The sequence below is a fragment of the Lygodium microphyllum genome, chromosome 7 (assembly GCF_053477565.2).
Source record: "Lygodium microphyllum isolate KBCC chromosome 7, Lygodium_microphyllum_v1.1.10, whole genome shotgun sequence".
Classification (NCBI taxonomy): Eukaryota; Viridiplantae; Streptophyta; class Polypodiopsida; order Schizaeales; family Lygodiaceae; genus Lygodium; species Lygodium microphyllum.
In genome coordinates this window covers 103,429,272-103,450,750 of record NC_141141.1, presented here as the reverse complement: position 1 = coordinate 103,450,750, position 21,479 = coordinate 103,429,272, and the positions used below count along the sequence as shown (strand labels likewise).

Sequence of the window (21,479 nt, the reverse complement as noted above, 5' to 3'; positions counted from 1 at the left end):
AAAACTTTCCCATGCAACTAGGGAGAAGGCTGTTGGAGGGTGGTGGAAGCTGAATGGCAACCATTTGGAGCTTGGTGGAGGGAGAGGAGGTGATCAGATTTGGCTCTGAGAGGCGACGACGATTGATCGCATGCCGCGACAGGATAGGGGGCAGCAGGTTTTCTCTTCCGCCTCAAGAGAGGCGGTGGTAGGAGAGGAGGGCTCACCAGCTAAGTTGGCGTTTTACCCCCCTTTTGAAGCTGTTGGTGCCATCAGATTTATCATCAGAGCTACGAATCAAAAGATACATTTCAGCTGATTTTCTCTCTTTCTACAGCATTCTCTCATCTCCTCCAGTCTATGCTCAAGTATTCTCAGCAATTCTCAGCCATGGGTAGTAGAGTACATTCAAATTTGGTGGACAGCAGAGAGTTTACTGCTGTAAACCCTAAATTACAGCAGTAATTAGGGTTTAGCAGCCACCTTGGGACCCGTGCTATTAGTCAAAGGCATTGTACACTGAAATCAGCACCGGAAATTTGTGGAATTGTGAGGATTTCAGATGCCAGCCCATCTATTGTGAATTTGGGGCAGCATTTGACCAGTTGGGGTTCCATTAGAGCAAGTCCTGGGTGAAAATCAAGGGGCAATTTGCCCGAATGCTTTGCTGATTATTGGAACAGCAAGGGGCTTTTGAATCAGCTAAGGAGATCGTGAAATCTTGGCTTGTAATTTATCCATCAGCAATTGAAATTAAAGAAATATACCGAAAGGGGCGCTAGTTTTGGGGCCAACAGGGTGTCCACTGTCCAAGTTTATGAAGGTAAAGTGAGCATTTCAGTTTATGTTCATTTGCTAATTGCTGTGATTAAGTGCTTAATTAGGTTAAACCACCCTATCTGAGAAGGAAGGCTGGTTTCACTAAAAATCCCAAAAACTAGCCAACTTGAAATCTAGGGCAAAAATATGGCTGACCAGCTTTTAATGTTGGTAAAAATGTGAGAAATGCTAAAAAAAATTCTAGAAAGGGAGAACAATGGCCGATAGGTGAGGCATGCCGAGTAATGTAGAAATTGCCCTAGGAAATGCACATTAAATTTCGATTGGAGGAGAAAATGCACTGAAATGCAATAAATTGAGTTCTCTAGAATGAGCTACCTCCTTCATAAAAAACAAGTGATAGGTAGGTGAGAGCTCATAAAGTCCTCATCTGACTCATGCTTAGGTTCATAGGCAAGAGATGACAAAGCATGACAAATATGATTGCTACCATCCTTTCTTAGATTTTGGATGTCGCGGAAGGAGATCTTGGGGTGGCAAGAGAAATGCCAATGTCAATGAAGACTGCCAATGAAGAAGCTCCTTATGATTGGGAAATCCCCTTTGAAACACTAGGGACCAGGAAATCCACAGCCACATCACTGAGATCGTTCCCCTCTGAAAGGGATGGGGGATATGAGGGAACCACTAGAGGAGAGGGTGGGGGATGGGAAAAAACATATGGAAAAGATGGTGTACAAGAGAGAACAAGTGTAGCAATAGACAACTGCCTTGGAGGACCTTGCATAAGAGAAGGCGAATGGAGCCAATAAGGGCAGCTCTCCTACCAACCTATCACGATAATAGTCTTTGTAGAAGAATCCTCAATACAAATAGCCTATTCTATGAAGACAATCTAGGTACCAAGCCTAGTAAGGCTATAAATTGAGAAAAGTGAAAAACCCAAGTCCGGAACATAAAGGGCTTGTGAAAGGGAGCTTGACATGTGGTCAGAAAAGAAAGGCAAATTGCCAACACCACAAATAGGCATCGAAAGAACGTCAACAACAGTGACTGATACCTCAGAAGGGCATAGATCCTGCAACAAATCACCTCATGGAGTCATATGACTAGAAGCTCCACTACAACTAGCCAAGGCCTCTTAGAAGATGAGGCAACCATTGAAGAAGGCTCCTCCAAGAAGTCAACAATATGAAGGAACACTGACTCATGGGTAACTGCGAGAGTAGATGAAACCAGCCTTCCTCCTCGGATAGGGTGGTAAATCCCTGATTACAACTTAATTATAGCAGCAAACAATAAATGCAAATCTGAAAAATACAAATTTACCTACTGATCTTGGACAATGTACACCCGATTGGCCCCAAAATTGGCGCCCCTTTCGGTATTTCTTTAGCTTTATTGAAGAAGAAGTTGATTTACAATGGGATTCTCCTAATCCCTTTCGGTATTCCAACTCCCCTTGCTGTGATGAATCACTAGCAAGTCTTTAATCTGATTTGCCCCTTGATTCGAGCAATCAATTGGCCTTCATCCGATTTGATGGAGATGAAAAAGCCCCAAATTCAATGGCTGGCTAGTCCTCCACCTGAATTAAGCTGAAGTTCACCTTCAGCCTTGTTGAATCTAAGTCTTGGAGCTTCCAATTTTTGGCACGCTTCCCAAGGCTGTTGGTAAACCCTAATTTCTGCTGTAAATTAGGGTTTGCAGCAGAGAAATTTGCAATTTCTCAGCCTCCAAGGGTCCAAATGCCGAGATCTTCGGAGCAAGGCTGTGAAATGGCTGGGAGATGAGAGGGAAAGCTGTAGAGAGAGAAAACTCAGAGTTTTGTCGCGAAGAATGACTGAAAATCAGTCAAATGCAGCTGCTGCCCTGCCACAACAGCATGTAGATGTAAATAACTGAAGAAAATCAGTCATTTATTGCTGTTGCCTTGCCTCAAAAGCCTGTAGATGTTGTCTCCTGCTGTTGATTGGTCTTCTTTTGCCCTTGGCTGCCTCAGAAGGTCCTCCAATGGTTGCAAATCAGACCAACAACCTCCCTTCTCTCTCTGTCTTGTAGGGTGAATTTATAAAAATGCCTCTCTCCAGCCTCTAAAGACGTTTTTCAGTCTTGCATGAGCATTTTTGACAAGTGGTAGCCTTCCCAAATGGTTTTTTCAACATTTTTCATAATTAAATATTAATTTTCAGCCTTTAAATACTGAAAATTAATCTAATAATTATTTCGATGCCCTGAAAAATAATATGACTGGCCAATAATTAAATTGGCTAGACAACTTCCATTCCCGAGTGTCTCTATGCCACCTTTGACCATTAGATTGGCATTAGGTACCATTAAACGTCACTTCTCTAGTGTCATCAACTGACACTTATGGACAAATGGATGGCCTAGGCCAACAATTGACACCAGATACCACAAAGTACTTGTGGGGCATAACTATAGCAACTTTTGACTTTAACATCTTGTGATTTCTTTGGGTCCCGTGCTCGTAAATTTACTTTAACCCCAGTTGCTCCTGACATATGCAACATTTACTTAATCATGTGATTAAGAATTAATTCACATGTTAAGTGAGGTTTCAAAAATACATGTCCTCGTGACAGTAGAGGTAGTAGGCTCGGACGTTTTAGCTCCATCCTTCACTCCTAGTTGAAGGTGAGGGTACTTCTTCCAACATTTCTCCTTTGGATGTGTCCTCTTCCCACAATATGGGCATTTAGGCTTCTCCGAGTCGAAGTCCCAGAGCCCGAAGAACTCTCGTGTCTTTTAGTCTTTGACTTCCCTTTCTTCTTTGTCTCCCCTCCCGAACCTACAACAAAAGCTTTGATGGAGGTGGATCCATTGGCTGTCTCTTTGATGCGCTCATCATGCTCCAAAACAAGTGGGGTAAGCTCCTTCCATAGAAGCTTCTGACAGGTCCTCGATGTAAGAAGGCTGGTGTAGAAGACATTAAAGTGGGGAGATCCCAGCTGAGTCAAAAGAATCGTAGGCATATTCTTTGAAGAGATCATCCTGCCAAGGGATGCAAGCTTATCCCTCATATCCTCCAACGTGTTGATATGATCCTTCATGGAAGGAGAGTCATCAATAGCGAGTATCCATAACTTCTTCTCGAGAGTAATTTGGTAGACAAATGTCTTCTGATGATACAAAGAAGCAAGATCTGTCCACACTTGCACTGCTTTGCGCAACCTCTGCACATGCACTAGGACAGAATCTTATAAGCGCATAAGGAGGAAAGATCGGGCTCTAGAGTTGAGCCGATCCCATAAGGCTATACAATCCATTGATGATCCAATAGTGGGATCCTCCATTGAACGGGGAATAGGGTGGGTAACAAACTTCCAAAGATCGAAGTTATCAAGGATATACTCCACCTTACATGACCAAAGCGAGTAGTTGGAACCATCAAGCTGGTCTTCTTTGGGCAAAGAAGGGAGTATGGGCACTTGTATAGAGAGTACCATGCATGGCATATGAAGGCCAATAGAATGGGCCTTCTTTGAAACATGGAGAGAATAGGGAGGAGAGGGATCTTATACAAACAAGCTAGGTGATCTCCGATCGTCGTGTGAATTAGCACGAAAATCTCTTCATCTCTTAGAGGAAGGAATATAGACCTCATCCTTTGAGTAAGCAAAGAATTGGTGTCAAGACATCTTTGATATCCTACAAGACATCTATAAGAAATCTGCGTTTTGACAGTAGACAACCCCTAAATAGGAGGAAATAGCTACAGGATCACAAGGAAGTCCATGTAAAGGGTTTGCTTGGGGGAGATAGACTGTGGTCTGTACAAGGGCTATGTGTGTTTACTGAGGAGAGCTGTCGCTTGAATAACGAACACTGCTTTTGCAGCAGAAGATTGTCGCTTGACTGAGAAAAGCCTATTACCTCGAGGAAGTAGGTAGCAAAATGGGTATTTGGTACAAGAAAAGCGGACTCCTCCAAGTAGAAAGTTGTGTTTTCAACAAAGCACTGATGTGGCAAGGTCACCTGGCAGTTTGGGGTGGTCTTCTTTGCGAGAAGTCAGCTCTCTCTTAGACAATGATACCATGCTTTGATACCATGTGAGAGTGCGCAATGGAAGAAGGAACTCGAACACAGAGGAAGAGAGAGAGAGACAATCTGCAAGAGAAGATGAAAAGAAACCTGCACTGAACAAGGAACAAATGCTGGATACAGAAGGATTGATCAGTCCCTGCACGTAGACCACAGCCTCAGTGAGGGCACCAGATCAGGCTGATGATGACGACAACACTGGAGACAGAGAAAGATGATGAAGTCGGAGTGTGCACCTGCCAAGGAAGGAAGAAAGATGGTGATATATATGACTGCCAAGTGGGAAATGACTATAAATAGCCAAAAATACCAAAAACAGGCCGATTTGAAATCTAGGCCCAAAAATGTGGATGACTAGCATTTAATGCTGGTAAAAATGCCAAATTTACTCAAAAAAATCTTGGAAAGGGTGGACAATGGCCAGCAAGTGAGGCAAGTTGAAGAATGGAGAAATTGCCATGGGAAATGCACATAAAATCCCGATTGGAGGAGAAAATGCATTGAAATGCAATAAATTGAGTGCTCTAGAATGAGCTATCTCCTCCATCAAAACAAGTAATAGACAAGTTAGAGCTCCTAAAGTCCTCGTCTAACAAAATGTACCTAAAAAGAATAGGTATTGTCAACATTGTCGAAAGGCTGGCCATTTTAATGACTAATGTCGATCAAAAGTAAAAGGTACACATCCTAAATCAAAGACTCAAACCTCTGTCCTTTGTCAGGCAACTCCCAGTAGGGGAGGTCGGGTGGTGGTAACCAAAATTAGACGCAGTGGCATGGTCAGACCTACATTGCCACTAGTCAGCCATAATAGCCGACATCATTCTCAATGCTAGAGGGCTTGTTTGACTGGTTTGCCACGGCTCACCTCGTCTCTTTATAGACATGTGAGGATTGGAGTCTTGTTCACGTTTGTGAGTTATCTTCCGATAAGGTGATCGGAAAGGCCCACTCTCTATAGCCAAGCACTGACCTGACCCCCTACAACTGGGCGTGTTTGAGTGGGGTGAACTTATTATTTGTTCAAAAACTTTGTTGGTTGGTGTAAGCAGTCTTCTTTATGACGACTACAGTCCATGTCCTTGACTCTTTGATTGGTTTAGTGATTGCTCACGGTGAGGAACAACCTAATGGCTTGTACCGCATGATGTGTTTTCTTTTTGAGCTGATAATTGAAGGCTTAGAGTTCCATTGCTTCCGTGCCTTAGCCACCACAATGGCCTACAAACAATGAGTGTCTTTGGCATTATTGTTTGGGACATCTTGGGCACGACTCTTTTTATGAGCTGTCTCGCCTATACTAATGATTCAAGGCCTTCCATGCCTCTTGAAACTGTCTAGAGATGTTTGTAAAGCTTGTTTGCTAGGAAAATAGCATTGTACTTCATTCCCTTAGCAGTCCACGAACATAGGTGGGGTGCCTGTGAGATTGATCCATGTTGATGTTTACAGGCTATCATCTATTGCCACCTTGAATGGCATGCTGCACTTCTTTTTGATAGTGGATGATTTCTCTAGGTGTACGTGGGTGTATTTCTTAAAGCATAAATTTGACACATTCACCTACTTCTCTGCGTGGTTATTGTTGATATATAACCAGACTATTCGTCATGTAGGTTGCATGACGAGTGATAGTGGTGGTGAGTTTCTCCTCCATGAGTTCACCAAGTTTTTGTAGGAGGATGATATCTCACATGAGCTCACCTCTACTAACTCCCCTTCTCAAATTGGAGTCATAGAGCGTAGGAACCAAACAGTCATAAATTAGTCTATACCATTTGTAGCAGAGCTCCATGAGTGCCTTTGGGTCAAGACTGTTGGCCCTTCAGTGTACATCCTTAACTGGTACCCCATTGTGGCGGTCTTTGAGATGACTCTGTATTAGGCATTCTTTTGCTCTTGGGATGTAGTTTCCCACTTTAGAATTTTTGGGTGTCATGCCTACACGTGCACTCCTAATGATTGGATATGAAATTTCACTCCTTGTGTTGATCTCTTGATTTTTGCAGGGTACTCCTTTGATGCGAAAGCCTATCATTTGTGCGATCCTTGGACAAACAAGGTGATTGTATGGAGAGATGTGGTTTTTGATGAGAGGGACTAGTTTTCTGTGCTAGACTTTGAGTCGGTTCCTTAGGATATACCATCGGAGATAGTGATTTCTGAGCTAGGTATTGCTCGCTCTATATTTTTTTGTAGATTTTTCAGCTCTAGGTCCCCTTTGTGAGATTTGTTACCTTGCTGGTACTAGTAGACCATGTAGGATCTGAGGATCCTTTCACTAGATTCCACTCCGGTTTAAGGTCCTAGAAGATTTGCTCGGCTTGCCCCTTAAGCTTCATTTGTGTCATCGTTTATAGCTGACTATATCACATAATCTGAGCTAGAAAATTGGTAGGAGGCTCTTTAGCACCCCCGATCGTAAGAGACCATAGAAAAGGAACTTGAGAGTATTAAGTGAAATGAGACTCGGATCTTGGTGGATCATCCGAGTCCCAAGAAAGTCATTAGGATTAGGTGAATTTTTAGAACCAAGCTAAAAGCTGATGAAACTTTAGGTAAGTACAAGGCTGGCCTTATAGTACAAGGGTTTTGACAAAAGGAAGGTATTGACCATGAAGAGACCTTTGTCTCTATTACATGGTCGATCTATTAGATGGATGTTAAAAGTGGCTTTTTAGATGGTTATTTGGAGCAAGTAGCTTATGTGGAGCAACCACTTGAAATTTTTTCCGTTGATCAGAAAGATAAGGTCTTTGTTTGTGGAAAGCTCTTTGTGGACCGAAGCAAGCATCATAGTCTTGGTTCGAGAGGATAGATGAGTTCCTTAGGACTTATGGATACCATTATTTTCCTTATGACTTGAATTTCTATGTCCATATCACTTCAAAGGGGATTAGCTACATCTTGTTATACGTAGACGATTTACTTCTCATTGGCTCAGATTTTGTTGTTCTAGCAAAAATTAAGGCCTAGTTTAGTTCCACACTTGAAATGACTGACCTTAGTTAGTTGCCTTACTTTTTGGAGATGGAGGTTGCTTGTTTTGAGGGTTGTTATTTTGTGTGATAGTAGAAGTATGCTCTTTAGTTCGTGGAACACTATTGTACTAATCAGACAAGGCATGTGGCCACACCTCTTGATCCCATTGTCCATTTATCTAAGGATACTCTTGGTCAGCCCTTCGATGAGCACACCTATAGCTATGTAGTAGGGAAGCTTCTTTGGTTGATTTACACTAGACCAGATTTAGCTTACTCAATTAGTTTGCTTAGTCAGCATTTCATTGCACCTAGGATTTCACTTTGAATTGCTTGTTTGCATAATTTGAGATATCTTTAGTGTACTTATTCTTATGGTTTGATGTTCGGTCCTGGTTGCAAGGCATTATAGTCTTTCACATTGTCTTAAACAATGGCTTCTGAGTTTTTATAAATCACATTTGGTATAGGACTTCATCTATCAAAAGTATTGGTCCTTAATTAGGATCTATTCTTCCACAAGATACAAGACATGATATTCTTTCACATTGTTTTATATAATGAATGTGGCTTTCAAAATATCTGCTCTGTATTGTGGTAACTGTATTAATTGAAACAGCAAATGACAACACATGTTTATGCTCTTGTTATTACTTCCAATGCTTGCAGGCTGATGAAAATTTGAGATTGATTCGGGCATCACTGCCTGAGGCTGTTGAATCCTGTGTAGATGCAGCTGGTCATGAGTTTGACATTGCTCAACAGCGCACCTTAATGCGTGCTGCAATCTATGGACGAGCTTTTTGCAGGTGTTGATTTCTTGTTTCTTGTCAGTTTTACCTCTTAGACTTATGAATCTGTGTATTTCTGCCCAATGCCAAAAGTAATGAGAGGTGTGCTAGCTGGTTTGATACCTTTAGCTGTGTGATAAAAAAAGGCTGTATTGCAGGCTCTTGTTTGGAAAAGTTTGTGTTTTGAGACATTTGGACCATTTTTTTCTGTTCCCTTGTAGCGTGGGTGTATTTATACCTATAAGAAAAATATGGATTTACAATCAACAGTAATACTTGTTGTCTGCTGCTGTGGTAGTTGTCAATCAAAAGTCAGTGGGTGATTGATGATGCTGAGGCTTTGTAAATGGTTGATGATGCTTAGAGCCTTTTACATGGTCACCCTAGTTTAAACATCTACAGTTCAAATTACTAGTTTGTAAACTTTCGAGAAAGCACTAGTGCAGTTTGAAAACACCATTTGTTTGCCATCCAATGGCTGGTGCATGAATTCATCGGTTTGAAAAGGGTTAATTGGTTTTCAGATGCCCCATTGCCTTGCATAACTTTTTGCAGTCTGCAGCACAAATTTTTTGTGATGTTTGGAGTTGACATCTTCAGTCACTTCTTTGGTTTGTACTAATACAGGACCTGGGTGGCAAGTGCTACCCTGTTCCATGGCTTAAGAACGTGTGCCATAAGGGCCAGTGTTCCCCTTTCCTTTCCTGTTCCATTTCCATAAACATGCATAGCATGAGGAAGCTATTTTGGGGTGTAAATGTGTGAAACCTAAATCACATCTTAATTATGTGACTGTCGTGTGAAGCTATATTGAAATTGCTATGCGTTTTGGGCCTTGTGATATGTCCCCCCTAAGATTGAACTTGCATAGGGAACATGACATAGGCTGTGCCCATGGCAAAGGACATAAAGTAATGGACATCAAACTCACCTCCTAGCCATAGAGCCTAATGGGCCCATCCCGGAACTTGGGAGCTAGCAGCGTACTAGGTCATGACCTCGTCTCAAGACCTGGCATCCCATACTACCAGCCCACACCATCCCAGCGTGTGGACGTGCTGCCATATAGGCCAAGAGACTAAGAGTACTGATCACACAATGATGTTCCAGTAGGGCCTTGAGTTCTAGAAATAGGACTAGGTTTCCCTAACCCTAGTGTCCCTACTGTATTCTCACTAGGTCACTTTAAATGACGACTATGACCAATTTTGCTAGTGCCCATTTGGATGTCCAAGGATGTAGCACCTTGTATCATCTTATATTGCAAAGCTTTTCAATGGCATTCCCAAATATGCTTCATGCCCTCTATTTCAAAAAGAAGTCTTGTTCCATCTATATGCTCTTGTTCCATATGACTACGGCCACGTGAGCCCATGTACATGATGGTGCTGGCCATAGCATAGATGATCTTGCTGTTAGTGGTGTACATATCATGGCTTACACATTGTTGTTAGTGGGCACATTGGGTGCCACATTTAGGTCATGAGCGACTTCTTTTTCACTAGGGGGGACTGATCCTCTTGGGTCTTGCTCCATTGTGCCTCTTGAGCCTCCCTCCATTGTGCCTCTTGAGCCTCCCTCCATTGTGCCTATTCATATGCACTCCTCCATTCTCATGTATCATATCATTTGGAGAGAGGGGGACTGGAGACACTGCTGGTCACGCAGTGTGTTGTTACCTTGGTGGTATTGTACTGTTCTTCTCATGCTTTTGTTTATGGATTCCATTGCCGGACTTACTGTTGAGTTCTTCTGTTCTTCTCTCACTGTTCATTGTGTCAGTGTTGTGCTTCATGTTTTCTAACTTTTGCTTCATTTGTGCATTCTCACATGGTATCAGATCTCTAGATCTCTCAATTTGGGTGTCTCCTTTGCTATGTTTTCATGAATTGCAGGTTCAAAACTGAGCGTTTTCCAAGGTGTGGAGCTGTGGAACTGCGTTTGACCTCCCAGCCCTTTATGTTCATCAGGGTGGTTTTTCAACTGCCTGGGTGACCTGTTTTGCAGCTCACTACAGATTAACCACCTGTCTGCTTGCTTGAAGCTGCTGTCTAATGCTGGGCGACCTTGCGTTTTCACATCCCTTTCCCTTCTCAACCCTGTGTGGCCACTTCCTCAGTTGGCGACAGTTCTTTGGCTGTTCGAACTGTTTTCCTGCCTGCAACTGCTGTACTTACCTGCATTGTGGCTGTTGTTACTGTCGCATGGGTTGGATCTGTTGGCCCCTGCTGCTTCTGCACTCATATCAATCTGTGTTTTTCACTGAACTGCTCCTGCCTCACTTATCTTCCTATGCTCAGCTTAAGAGAGGGTACTTGTGTGTTGGTTTTCATGCTCTATCACTAAACTCACTTCACTATTTGTCCATTCTCTGCTTTCCTTATTTGTGTGTGCTTGTTTGAATTGTGTGTGAATTGTTGAACTCTTATCTTGTTTCGGCTATCTGAGTGCCCTTTGTGTGTGTGTGTGTGCAATGATTGGTTATATTATATCAAATCATAGGAGTACAAAAGTTAGATCAGAGGAGGGATACAAAAGTCATGGCAAGGAAGCAGAAGAGATTGCTGTATGCAAAGGAGCCAAGTCCTCCCTAGGGAGAAGATCAACATGTTGAACAAGTTCTAGCTGCCAATGTAGAAGATCCTTGATCGTGGCAATATGTGTTGAGCTTAAAATGCATTACAAATTGATTAGCTCTTTTAAATAGCCCCAAAATATGCAAATTACCAAACATTTCATTAAAGAGTGTGCAGTCCTAGAGAGTTTGTGTGTCCCGTAAGCAAAACCCTAATTTGGGAGGATCCTTCTACATCTATATATAGATAGGCTGCTCGCTATTCAACTCATCCTTGTCTTGCACGTTTCGACCATCAGCCCTCTTTCACTACTGGTCCAACCCCCAACGACTGTTGCTACATGGTCTACGGCTATCCTCGGCCTAGTACTATTGCTAGGGATCAGCTGCCATCATCTTGAGGTGGTTACATTGCTGCGTTTACCAGTTCTAGCGCTAGAGATTGTTGTACAACACAACGTGATTGCTACAAATGGAAGAAAGAGAAAGGAAAAGGCAAGAAGACAGATGATAGCAAGGAAGAAAAGGACAATCAGTCTAAGAAAAGTAGTGTAAAAATTGAAGAGGTGAATGTAGTTACTCATGAGAGTGATAGTGGCAGTGACATACTCTTTGTCTCTTCACACTTTGGTGCACATGCTTTACTTGCAGATACAGATGATGACATGCATATTTGGATTCTTGATTTAGGTGTTTCCTTTCATGTCACCCCTCATCATGAGTGGTTCTTTGCCTATACAGGGGGTCGACATGGTGTTGTTCATCTTGGGGACAACTATGCATGTGAGATTGCAGGTATTGGCAGCGTGCAGTTACAGTTTCAACATAGCTCTGTCTTTATACTTCAGCATGTACGGCATGTACCTCAGCTCAAGAAGAGCTTGATTAGCACAGGGCAGCTAGATGATGATGGTTTTCATATCATCTTTGGTGATAGAAAATGGAAGATTTGTAAGGGATCTAGAGTGATTGCCAGAGGTTGCAAGAGTGATACTTTGTATCCACTTCATGTATCTAGTGTGCGCGACCATGTTGTTGCCGTGATTGAGCAGCCAAGCGTTTCTTTGTGGCATGGCTTGTTGGGACACGTGAGTCAAATAGGAATGAAAGTGCTTTCTCATTTGGGTTACTTGCCTTGTCTTCGTTATGTTGATTTTGAGCATTGTGATCATTGTATTTATGGTAGACATACATAGACGTCTCATAAAAAGTCTCTTTCTTTGAAATCTTCTCCTCTAGAGTTAGTACATTCAGATGTATGTCAGATGCCATGATTATCTTTAGGGGGAAATAAATATTTTATCACCTTTGTTGATGATGCTATAAGGAAGGTATGAGTTTATCCTATTTGTAGCAAGGATGAAGTGCTTGACAAGTTTAAAAAATTCTTGGCATTGGCTGAAAATCAGACAGATAAGACACTTAAATGTCTTCGCTCTGACAAAGGTGGGGAATATGTGTCCAAGGACTTTCAGGCATTTTGTGATAGCAAAGGGATAAAGAGGGAGCTCACTGCCCGTCATAATCCACCCCAAAATGAAGTTGCAGAGCATATGAATTGGACCATACAGGATAAGGTCCGTACGATGCTGTCTTCATATGCTCATCTGAAAGTGTTTGGCTGCGAGGCTTTTGTGCACATTCCTAAAGAACAACGTAGTAAACTTGAGCCAAAGTCCTGTAAATGCATTTTTCTAGGATATGGTGACGAGGGTGAAATGGGGTATAGATTGTGGGATCCCGAGAAAAGGAAAGTAGTACGTAGCAATGATGTTATCTTCTGGGAAGATCGCATTGATAAACAGCCCGAAAAGATTGAGGAGGTCCGTAGGGTTGTATTTCGGGAAGAAATACCTTTTGGATAGCAAAATGTGCCCGCTGTACAGCAGCAAATACATGCTGTAAATGAACTTGTAAATGCAGAAAATGATCAGCCAGCTATTGCCCATGATAATGACCCACCACATGTGGAGGAACAGCCAGAACAACAAGCTGTTAATGCTGATTTGCAAGCTGAAATGCTAGGTCAGCATGCTGAAAATAGAAATTTGCAAGAACAGCCAGCAAACAATGATCATTGGGTTAGGAGATCATCTAGAGCTACTAGACAACCTGACAGATTTGTTCCTGGTGCAAACAATGTGGCTGATTATGTCATGTTGATAGACTGTGGTGAACCGTCTTACTTCAAGGAAGGTCAGAGATGGAATCTCTTAAGAAAAATGGCACTTGGGACTTAGTGCAGTTGCCTAAAGGGCAGAAAACACTTCCATGCAAATGGGTTTACAAGATGAAGGTCACTTCTGGTTCCTTACCAAAGTACAAAGCAAAATTGGTCGCAAAGGGGTACAAGCAAGAGTATGGAATTGACTTTGATGAGATTTTCTCTCCTGTATTCAAGATGACTACATTGAGAACCATTTTGGGCTTGGTTGCAATTGAAGATATGGAACTCATACAGATGGATGTAAAGACTGCATTTTTACATGGTGATCTACATGAAGACATATATATGCAGCAGCCTGAAGGGTTTGTTGAAAAAGGAAAATAGAAGATGGTATGTAAACTCAAAAGGAGTTTGTATGGGCTGAAACAAGCACCTAGAGAATGGTATCACAAGTCTGATACATTCATTCTCAAGGCTTTCATAGAAGTCAAGCGGATCACTGCTTGTACACCAAGAAGGCAGCAGATGGCAACCTGATTATCTTGGTTTTGTATGTAGATGACATGTTGATTGCTGGTAGGGATACTCATGCCTTGGACTCATTGAAGCAAAGTCTTCATGGCAGCTTTGACATGAAGGATCTTGGTGATGCAAATCACATTCTTGGCATGCGAATACTCAGAGATAGGTTGAAAGGATTACTCTATCTATCTTAGCAGAAGTATATCTGCAAAGTTTTGCAGTGTTTCAATATGGAGGGGGGGGGGGGGGAAACGATTGGGGTTTCATTTCTTCCATATGTGAAACTTAGTGCAGAGGACAGTCTTACATCTGATGATGGGAAGCTGAAGCAGTGGGAGTGGTTAGCAGATACATGGCAACCCTTGGCAAGAAGCATCGGGATGCAGTGAAAGGTATTATGAGATACCTCAAAGGCACAAAGGAGTTGTGCATCTGCTTTGGAAAGCAGAAGGCATTTGTTGTTGGCTTTACGGGTGCACACTATGTTGGTCATGCGGACTGCAGAAAGTCCATTTTTGGTTATGTGTTTACTTTCACAGGAGGAGCAGTCTCTTGGATCCCCAAGCTACAAAAGTGTGTTGCATTGCCTACTACAGAGGCAGAGTATGTGGCTGCCACTGAGGCATGCAAGGAGGCTTTATGGCTTTCACGTCTGGTGGGAGAGCTTGGTATCACAGAGTTCCTTATTCTCCATTGTGATAGCCAGAGTGTTATCATGGTAGCACGGAATGTTGTCTTTCATGCAAAGACAAAGCACATACAGGTGAAGTACCACTTCATTAGAGATGTACTTGATAGCAAGAGTATTGAGCTTGTCAAAGTGCATACAGATGATAATCCTGCAGACCTTCTTACGAAGAGTCTTCCAGTAGAGCGGTTTGCTCATTGCCGACAGATGATGGGAGTTGGATAGATATATGTATTTCACCTTTGTACATACCTAGACTCAGCTGATTTTTTTTCCTTCTCTTAAGGCACATTGCCTTTAGGTGGGAGGTTGTTGGGAATAAGGGCCTCATGCCTTTAAATGTGCTCGGGTGTAAACACACCCTTAGCACTTGTACTTACACATATATATCTATCTAAAAACCTAAAGGTACACACTTGTAGTTGTACCTAAAAGTGTGCTCACTCTTTGGTCTGCTCTCTCTTACTCTCTCTCCCAGTCTCTCTGCGACTAAGGAACACTTGCTGTCTCGATCTTCGTGCCTAACCCGTCACTACATTGCGCATCTACATCAGGTTGTTTTTGTGTTTTCGATACTTTTCTTCATCAGTCTCTACTCCCACTGGTGGTTATTGCACTCGGGATCCATCTCCAGTGGATGACACACATGGACATTGCCCTCAGCCTGTTCCCATGAGAGCTACTGGCTGTTGGACAACTTTGCCCTTGAGCATTCTATACATTCTTTCCTTCATTTACAGTCTCCTCTATTGCATGCTTTGACATGGAGCAGGGATGCACTTCTCCTATAGTAGCAGAGCAACACTCCTCGTGCGTCTCCAAGTGAGAGATGGATTGTGAAAGAGTGGAGGTTAGGCATGCTTAATGCTTGACATATATAATGCAATGGACCTTGAGTGTGGCATTCTACAAGCATCACTTTTCTAGCTATTGACAATCTTGAAGTTGGTATGCCTTTAGTTCCATGATCATGACGTGACCAAGCAATGAGATTTGGCCATTTCCACTTTCCATGATCAGGTTTCAAATATGTTTGACATTGACATTGGTACTTAGAGTGAGGTGCATCTAGTATTTGGCCATTGGTGGAGTATCCATGGTGCTTTTGGTGTCATTGTTGTATGTACTGTCATGTTACAGATAAATTGATGCAATTGATAAATCATTTCCTTCTTGGAAGTGAAAGAGTGGGAGAGAAAGGGAATCAAATCCTTTGTACATACAAGATTCACAATGGATTAGCAATCTGATGCTTTAGAATGCTTTGTCATCTCTTTGTAAAGAGAACGAAAAAGGACTTCTTGTAATTTACCATGAAAGTCAAGTGGAAGTCTATTGCAACGGTAGCTAAAATTGATATATTTGGAAACTCACAACAGAACATGTTGGATCAAATTCTTTAAAAAAAAGAATCCTTTCATCTACCCCAATTTTTGGAGAATAAAGGAGGAATCAAAAGATATTAACCCACATTCTGATATTGATTTGTTATTCAGAACTGGATCCAAAAGGATTTGTTGGGTCAACCAAAAATATGGGCTGGGTCATTTTTCTATCAATTCAGGAATTGATAAGTGATACAATGAAAAGCTGTGTGTCTTTTAGCCCTGGTGGTGGTTCCCAAGGATTTTTATGTTGCCATCATTTTGTACTTTATTGTATTGATTACCCATGATGTGAGAGAGAGTGTTAGCAGGTGTACATATCATGGGTTAGGCATTGTGGTTACTAGTTAGTGGGCTCATTGGACGTCACATTTTAATCCATGGGCAGCTTCTTTTTCATTGTCCAGATCTGTCCTCTTGAGTCTCACTCCACTGATTCTCTCGGGCTTTGCTCCACTACTGCCCATTTATAGGCATTCCTCTGCTCTCATGAATTGCATAATCTGGAGAGAGGGAAACTAGAGGCATTGCCAGGCACACTGCATGCTGGTACCCTTGTGGTATTGTATTGTTCTTCTCACTTTTATGTATGGATCCCATTGCCCGTTTGTGATCCACTGTTGAGTTCTTGTGTCCTTGCTTACTGTGCATCATCAATGTTGTGCTTTGGGTCTTCTTACTTCCGTTTCATTTGTGTATTCTCACACTTGGCAGGGGTGGGATTCTGAGAGAAGAAGAAGAGCCACAAGTGTGTGGTGGGAAATGCCACAGGATGTCCCATTAGTGTTGTGAACAGGGCTTTGAATATACCCTAGGGAATTAATCGTTTAGAGTTAACTATGTGGAAGGTGGCTCAAGTATGGCTAGTGGAGTATGATGCATGGCCTACATATGAGGATGTTAAGAAAGACTTTGCGGAAAGATTTCATTATGACAAAATGAATGTGCAAATGGTGGAAAGTTAATGGAGAGTAAACAAGGGGATCAAGATCTCAGGGGGTGCACTTTGTGTTAGCCCTCAAGCTTGACCTGGTACATCAACATATCACAGATTGTACCACACTGCTAATTGTCTGTATTTCATCTGTGAGTTGAGTCATCTGTTAGTGCATCAATACATGTGCACATGTACTGCACCTGTGCAAGGTGTGAGCAAATCAATGTGTTATTAGTTTCTTCATTCATTCAGACTAAATTATTTTCATATTTGACCTCCTAAAATTCAATAGAAAACGTTTCTACAAAGTTGAGTGAAGGTGAATAGTTGGAGATTTTTGAAAGCTAAGCACATCTTAGTTCTACATGATATATGGCCTTGAGTATAACACTGCGATTAAACTTTGGTCTGTATGTACATACCACTTGATTACTCTGTTTGCCTTTTGTTTTTCAGCCATTTCTCAAGAAATCGAATTCGTGAGATGTGCAAAACTTTGAGAGTTTTGAATGCAGTTCGTGATTATGGGATTGGGATTCCTCTCAGTTTGCAACAGCTAAAAGTAATATTTTAAAAGATTCTGCAAGTTGAGTGTCACCATTTCTAGCAGATGCATTTGTGTTTTGTACTTGCTACAGCCTTTAGATGTCATATCTATGGTGTTACAGGTACTTACGGCACCAGTGCTGATTTCTAGGCTTATAAATGCATACAGGCACCTGCTAGCCCTCAGAATATCAGAATATCTGAGTCTCAGTCAGGTTTGTGGTGAGTTTTGATGATGTATTTTAGAATCTAATTTTCTTCTTTCTGGGGTTTGTTTATCAGCTCCTCATTTTTGTCACTCGTTTTTCTCCCTCATAAACAGGAAAAGGTTCTGATAAACTGGGCTTCTGCTAAAATCAATTTTTCATCCAATGCACCTGATGTGTCAGTCCTGGATGCCATTGTTGATAAGGTAATGTTTGTTTTGTTCTCTTCCAAACTGCTTCCATGTTACATATGGCTCAAATGTTTCTGCTTCTTATGTTACTTCAGCTGAAGATATGTCCAGGGATATCATATGCTGCAGTGGCTGCATATGCACACCAGAAGGGACGGCGCAAACTTGCTGCCCTCCTCCTGGATTATGAACCACAGTCATCTGAACAGGTCAAGCTCTTTGGAGTCTGGACCATAAACAGACTATCTTGACTCTCGAGTGTTATACCATCAGAAGTGTAGAACTAAAATTATTCATGATTGTTATTCCAGATTCCCCTTTTAATTAACATGGGAGAGGAAGAACGCGCATTGCAGAAGGCTGTAGAGAGTGGGGATACTGATCTCGTTTACTCTGTCATTTTAAAAATACTTGCCAAAGTATGCTTCAATACATATGCAGGGGTCTTCCCTTGAGCACAGTAGTTTTTTATTTTAACAGGGGGGACTCCCTTTGAGCACTGTGATTATTTATTTTAACAGGTGTGCTCCATTTTAGCACATAAATGCTTGTACTTAACATGTCATCTCTGATGCAGAAAACACCTGAGGACTTAAATCGTATAATCTCCACAAAGCCCCTTGCACGAGATCTTTTCTTGTCCTTTCTAAGGTGGGCTCAACTGTTTTGCAAAGTTGATTCTTATTGTTGATTTGCTGGATTTGAACTTGTGCTATTGCGAATCTGCTATGTGAGAATGGAAATGCTTTCCATGTTGCAGGCAATATGATCCACGAATGCTAAAAAAATTTCAACTTACAAAACAGGTAGGAACCTAGCATTATAAAGAAATATGATGAATGTTGATGTCTTATTCCTATAAGCAAACGTTGCAGTTTTCTTGTGCTTTTCTTTTTCTAAGTGGATATTGCAATTTAACAGGAGATTGCAGAAATCTTATTAAGGGAATCCTGGGAGTATGTGGAGAGCCCATCATCTCGACAGGGACTGCCCTTCAGAGGTCCTCGTTTGAAGCTACTACAGCAGGCTGCAGAGTACTATGCTCAAACCAAACAGCATGACCTTGAAGCAAGATCTGTGGAGGAACATGTGAAATTATTAAGGTTTGTGCAAGTGTTGCAAAATGTCTACTGTTATCATGACCTGTTTTATGATACAAGAAGCCTACAATAAAAAGCTACTGTTACAGAGTACAGCATGAGCTAGAAGCTGCCACTAGACAACATATCTTTGTGGACTCAAGTGTGAGTGACACTATATGTACGTGTCTTGTTCTAGGGAATGATAAAGCTGCAGAAAAGATTAAGAATGATTTTAAGGTATGCTCTGTTACCCAGTAAAGTTCTCAAGCTAGAGTCTTTTTACAGAGAGTCAAAAGCTTTATTGCTGCCAAGCAGGTTCCAGAAAAGCGGTTTTATTGGTTGAAAGTGAAAGCTTTATCTACTACCAGGAATTGGGATGCACTCGAGAAGTTCTCTAAAGAGAGGAAGCCTCCAACTGGTGAGTTAAGATGAACAGCTAGAGAGAGACACAAATGAACTTTGTGTGCTCTAGAGAGATACACAAACTAAGTCTTTGTGTGCTGCACATCCTCCAGTTCTAGGCTCTAGCATTACTGGAATAGCTAAACTTGGTCAAAAGGAAGCCTATCTCCTTTAGCAGTTATTGATAGCCTCTATTGAATTACTATAGTTTGTTAACATTGACACTCGTAAGTGGTGGATTTTTTAACAGGATTCAAACCATTTGTAGAGGCTTGCATTGATGCAGGGGAATTCGATCAAGCTTTGAAGTATATTGTGAAGCTTTCTGATCAGCAAGAGAAGGCAGATGTGAGTTCAATTAATATTGTCTATTAAGAGCTTTACTGCCGTAGGTTTTTTTCTCCTCTTTTAATATGGATGTGTAGTTAATTTTGAAGAGATTGTTCAGCTTTGCCTTTAATACTCATGCAGGCATACACTCGCATTGGTTTGCACAATGAAGCTGCAGAAGCTCTGTCTCAAGCAAAAGAAAGTGAATTGCTGGGAGGACTGAAATGGACTTTTTCAAGACGATTGCCTAGTATCCTGTAAACTTCAGTGAGCCAAGTATTTCGCCTGAATTCTTAATTTTGTAACAGTTCAGCATTTTTTCCAGATAGGAGCTAAATAAAAAGGTTCCATATGTAGCCATCTTTTTGGAAATTAATTATGTATGGCATTCTCCAGTTGCCAGGCCTTGGTAGAGGGATTGGAAACAAGATAGATTTTTTCTTTCAGCAGAAAGCACTTGACAAAATGAAGTTGTCAATAGGCATTTAATCTTTCTTAATGTGTTATGTAATCAGTCTCCTGTAGAAAGGCATTACATCCCAAACGGGTGCACTCCGTATCCTGATGTCTAAAAGCATGGGCACCTGAGACATTACCCAGGCTGCCCTGTAACAATGGTTTGCTGTCTAATGACTGTGCCACTCCTGAGTTGCTCTCTCTCAGTTGGGGCCGCTAGGAAGCTGACTGCTGGACCCCGCTGCAGCAACACTAGCCTCTTGTGAATCTGTCGTCATCCACTATAGGGTGAGGCTTAATCTTGTCATCAGTCTCCCGTTGTGAGGTGTTACATCCCAAATGGGTGCACTCCGCATCCTGATGTCTGAAAGCATGGGCACCTGAGACATTGCCCAGGCTTCCCTGTAACAATGATATGCTGGCTAATGACTGATTTGTCAGCTTCAATCTCCAAAGCTTTGGGTATTTTCTTGACATCTGCCACTGCTACTGGAACCTTTGTCATCCTTGCTCTGATCACTACATCTGCCAAGGATGCCAGAAGGATAGTGCCAAACAGGCGGCTGAAGTCCACTAGCAGTTGATACACTACCACTAATCCTAGGAGGAGCTTTACAGGATAATGCATGAGCCCTTGTGCTGCAGGAGGTGAGGTGAGCCATGAAGATGCCTTGCCCCATCAACACCATCTCCGCTATATGCTAGGCGATGTATAAGGTAGACCAAAACAATCACATAGCTGTGTCTGGGAAAAGGAGTGGCCTACGACCTGTCCAAAGATCATGATCTCCTCCAACTCCTCCATGATGTAGATTGTTTGAAGCGGTCCCTTGGACAAGGCCGCATCAAGGTGTATGATTGGGGTACACGTGGATTGCACCAGCGTCAGACCGGAGGTTGCCATTGCATGCTTCTCTCCTTGGACCACCTGTGCAAGCTGCTCACTGGTGGATTCTGGTGGAATGCTGCTATGAAGGGAGCAGCAGTAAGGACTAAAGGTGACAAGGTAAGAGGAAGGGGATGTGTAGTTGCAGGTGATAGTTGCTGGCCAACAGACTTGGTGCAGCAAACATGGGTGGTGACAACCAGGTAGGCAAGCAGTGGCCAACAGTATATATGTGGTGGCTTGTGGCTACCAGGCAGGCAGGCCTGTGGCTGGCAAGTGGGCATGCGAGCTAGTGTGAGTCGCAAGTGCATTGAAGCAAGTTGGGCTTTGGGCTATGAGAAACATGCTGTAGGGGTCCCAAAGTTTAAGTTTGTCTTTACCTCAGGCAGGGCTAGCTTGATGAAGGGGACCTTAAGAGGGAAAAATTCAAGCAACATAAGTTCTTAGTTCAACATAATGTCAATGGTAATGTCCTTCTGTAGAACATGAATCCCCAAGCACCACGTTTGA

General features: G+C 42.2%; 1 protein-coding gene across 1 annotated transcript in view; it reads left to right on the top strand.

Annotated features, from left to right (window-relative positions):
* The window catches only part of VCL1 (vacuoleless1 (VCL1)), a 68,929-nt gene extending 48,661 nt beyond the window's left edge, over positions 1-20,268 (top strand). Inside the window, exons 3-15 of the mRNA XM_087681767.1 lie at positions 8,475-8,614; positions 17,327-17,432; positions 17,539-17,631; positions 17,739-17,828; positions 17,909-18,022; positions 18,125-18,232; positions 18,391-18,464; positions 18,574-18,619; positions 18,735-18,916; positions 19,003-19,132; positions 19,211-19,313; positions 19,548-19,645; positions 19,769-20,268. Of these exons, the coding sequence (XP_087537893.1) occupies positions 8,475-8,614; positions 17,327-17,432; positions 17,539-17,631; positions 17,739-17,828; positions 17,909-18,022; positions 18,125-18,232; positions 18,391-18,464; positions 18,574-18,619; positions 18,735-18,916; positions 19,003-19,132; positions 19,211-19,313; positions 19,548-19,645; positions 19,769-19,888 (1,404 nt within the window). The 3' untranslated portion in view covers positions 19,889-20,268. The remainder of the gene's footprint in view (positions 1-8,474; positions 8,615-17,326; positions 17,433-17,538; positions 17,632-17,738; positions 17,829-17,908; positions 18,023-18,124; positions 18,233-18,390; positions 18,465-18,573; positions 18,620-18,734; positions 18,917-19,002; positions 19,133-19,210; positions 19,314-19,547; positions 19,646-19,768) is intronic.
* The last annotated feature ends 1,211 nt before the right edge of the window (positions 20,269-21,479 follow it).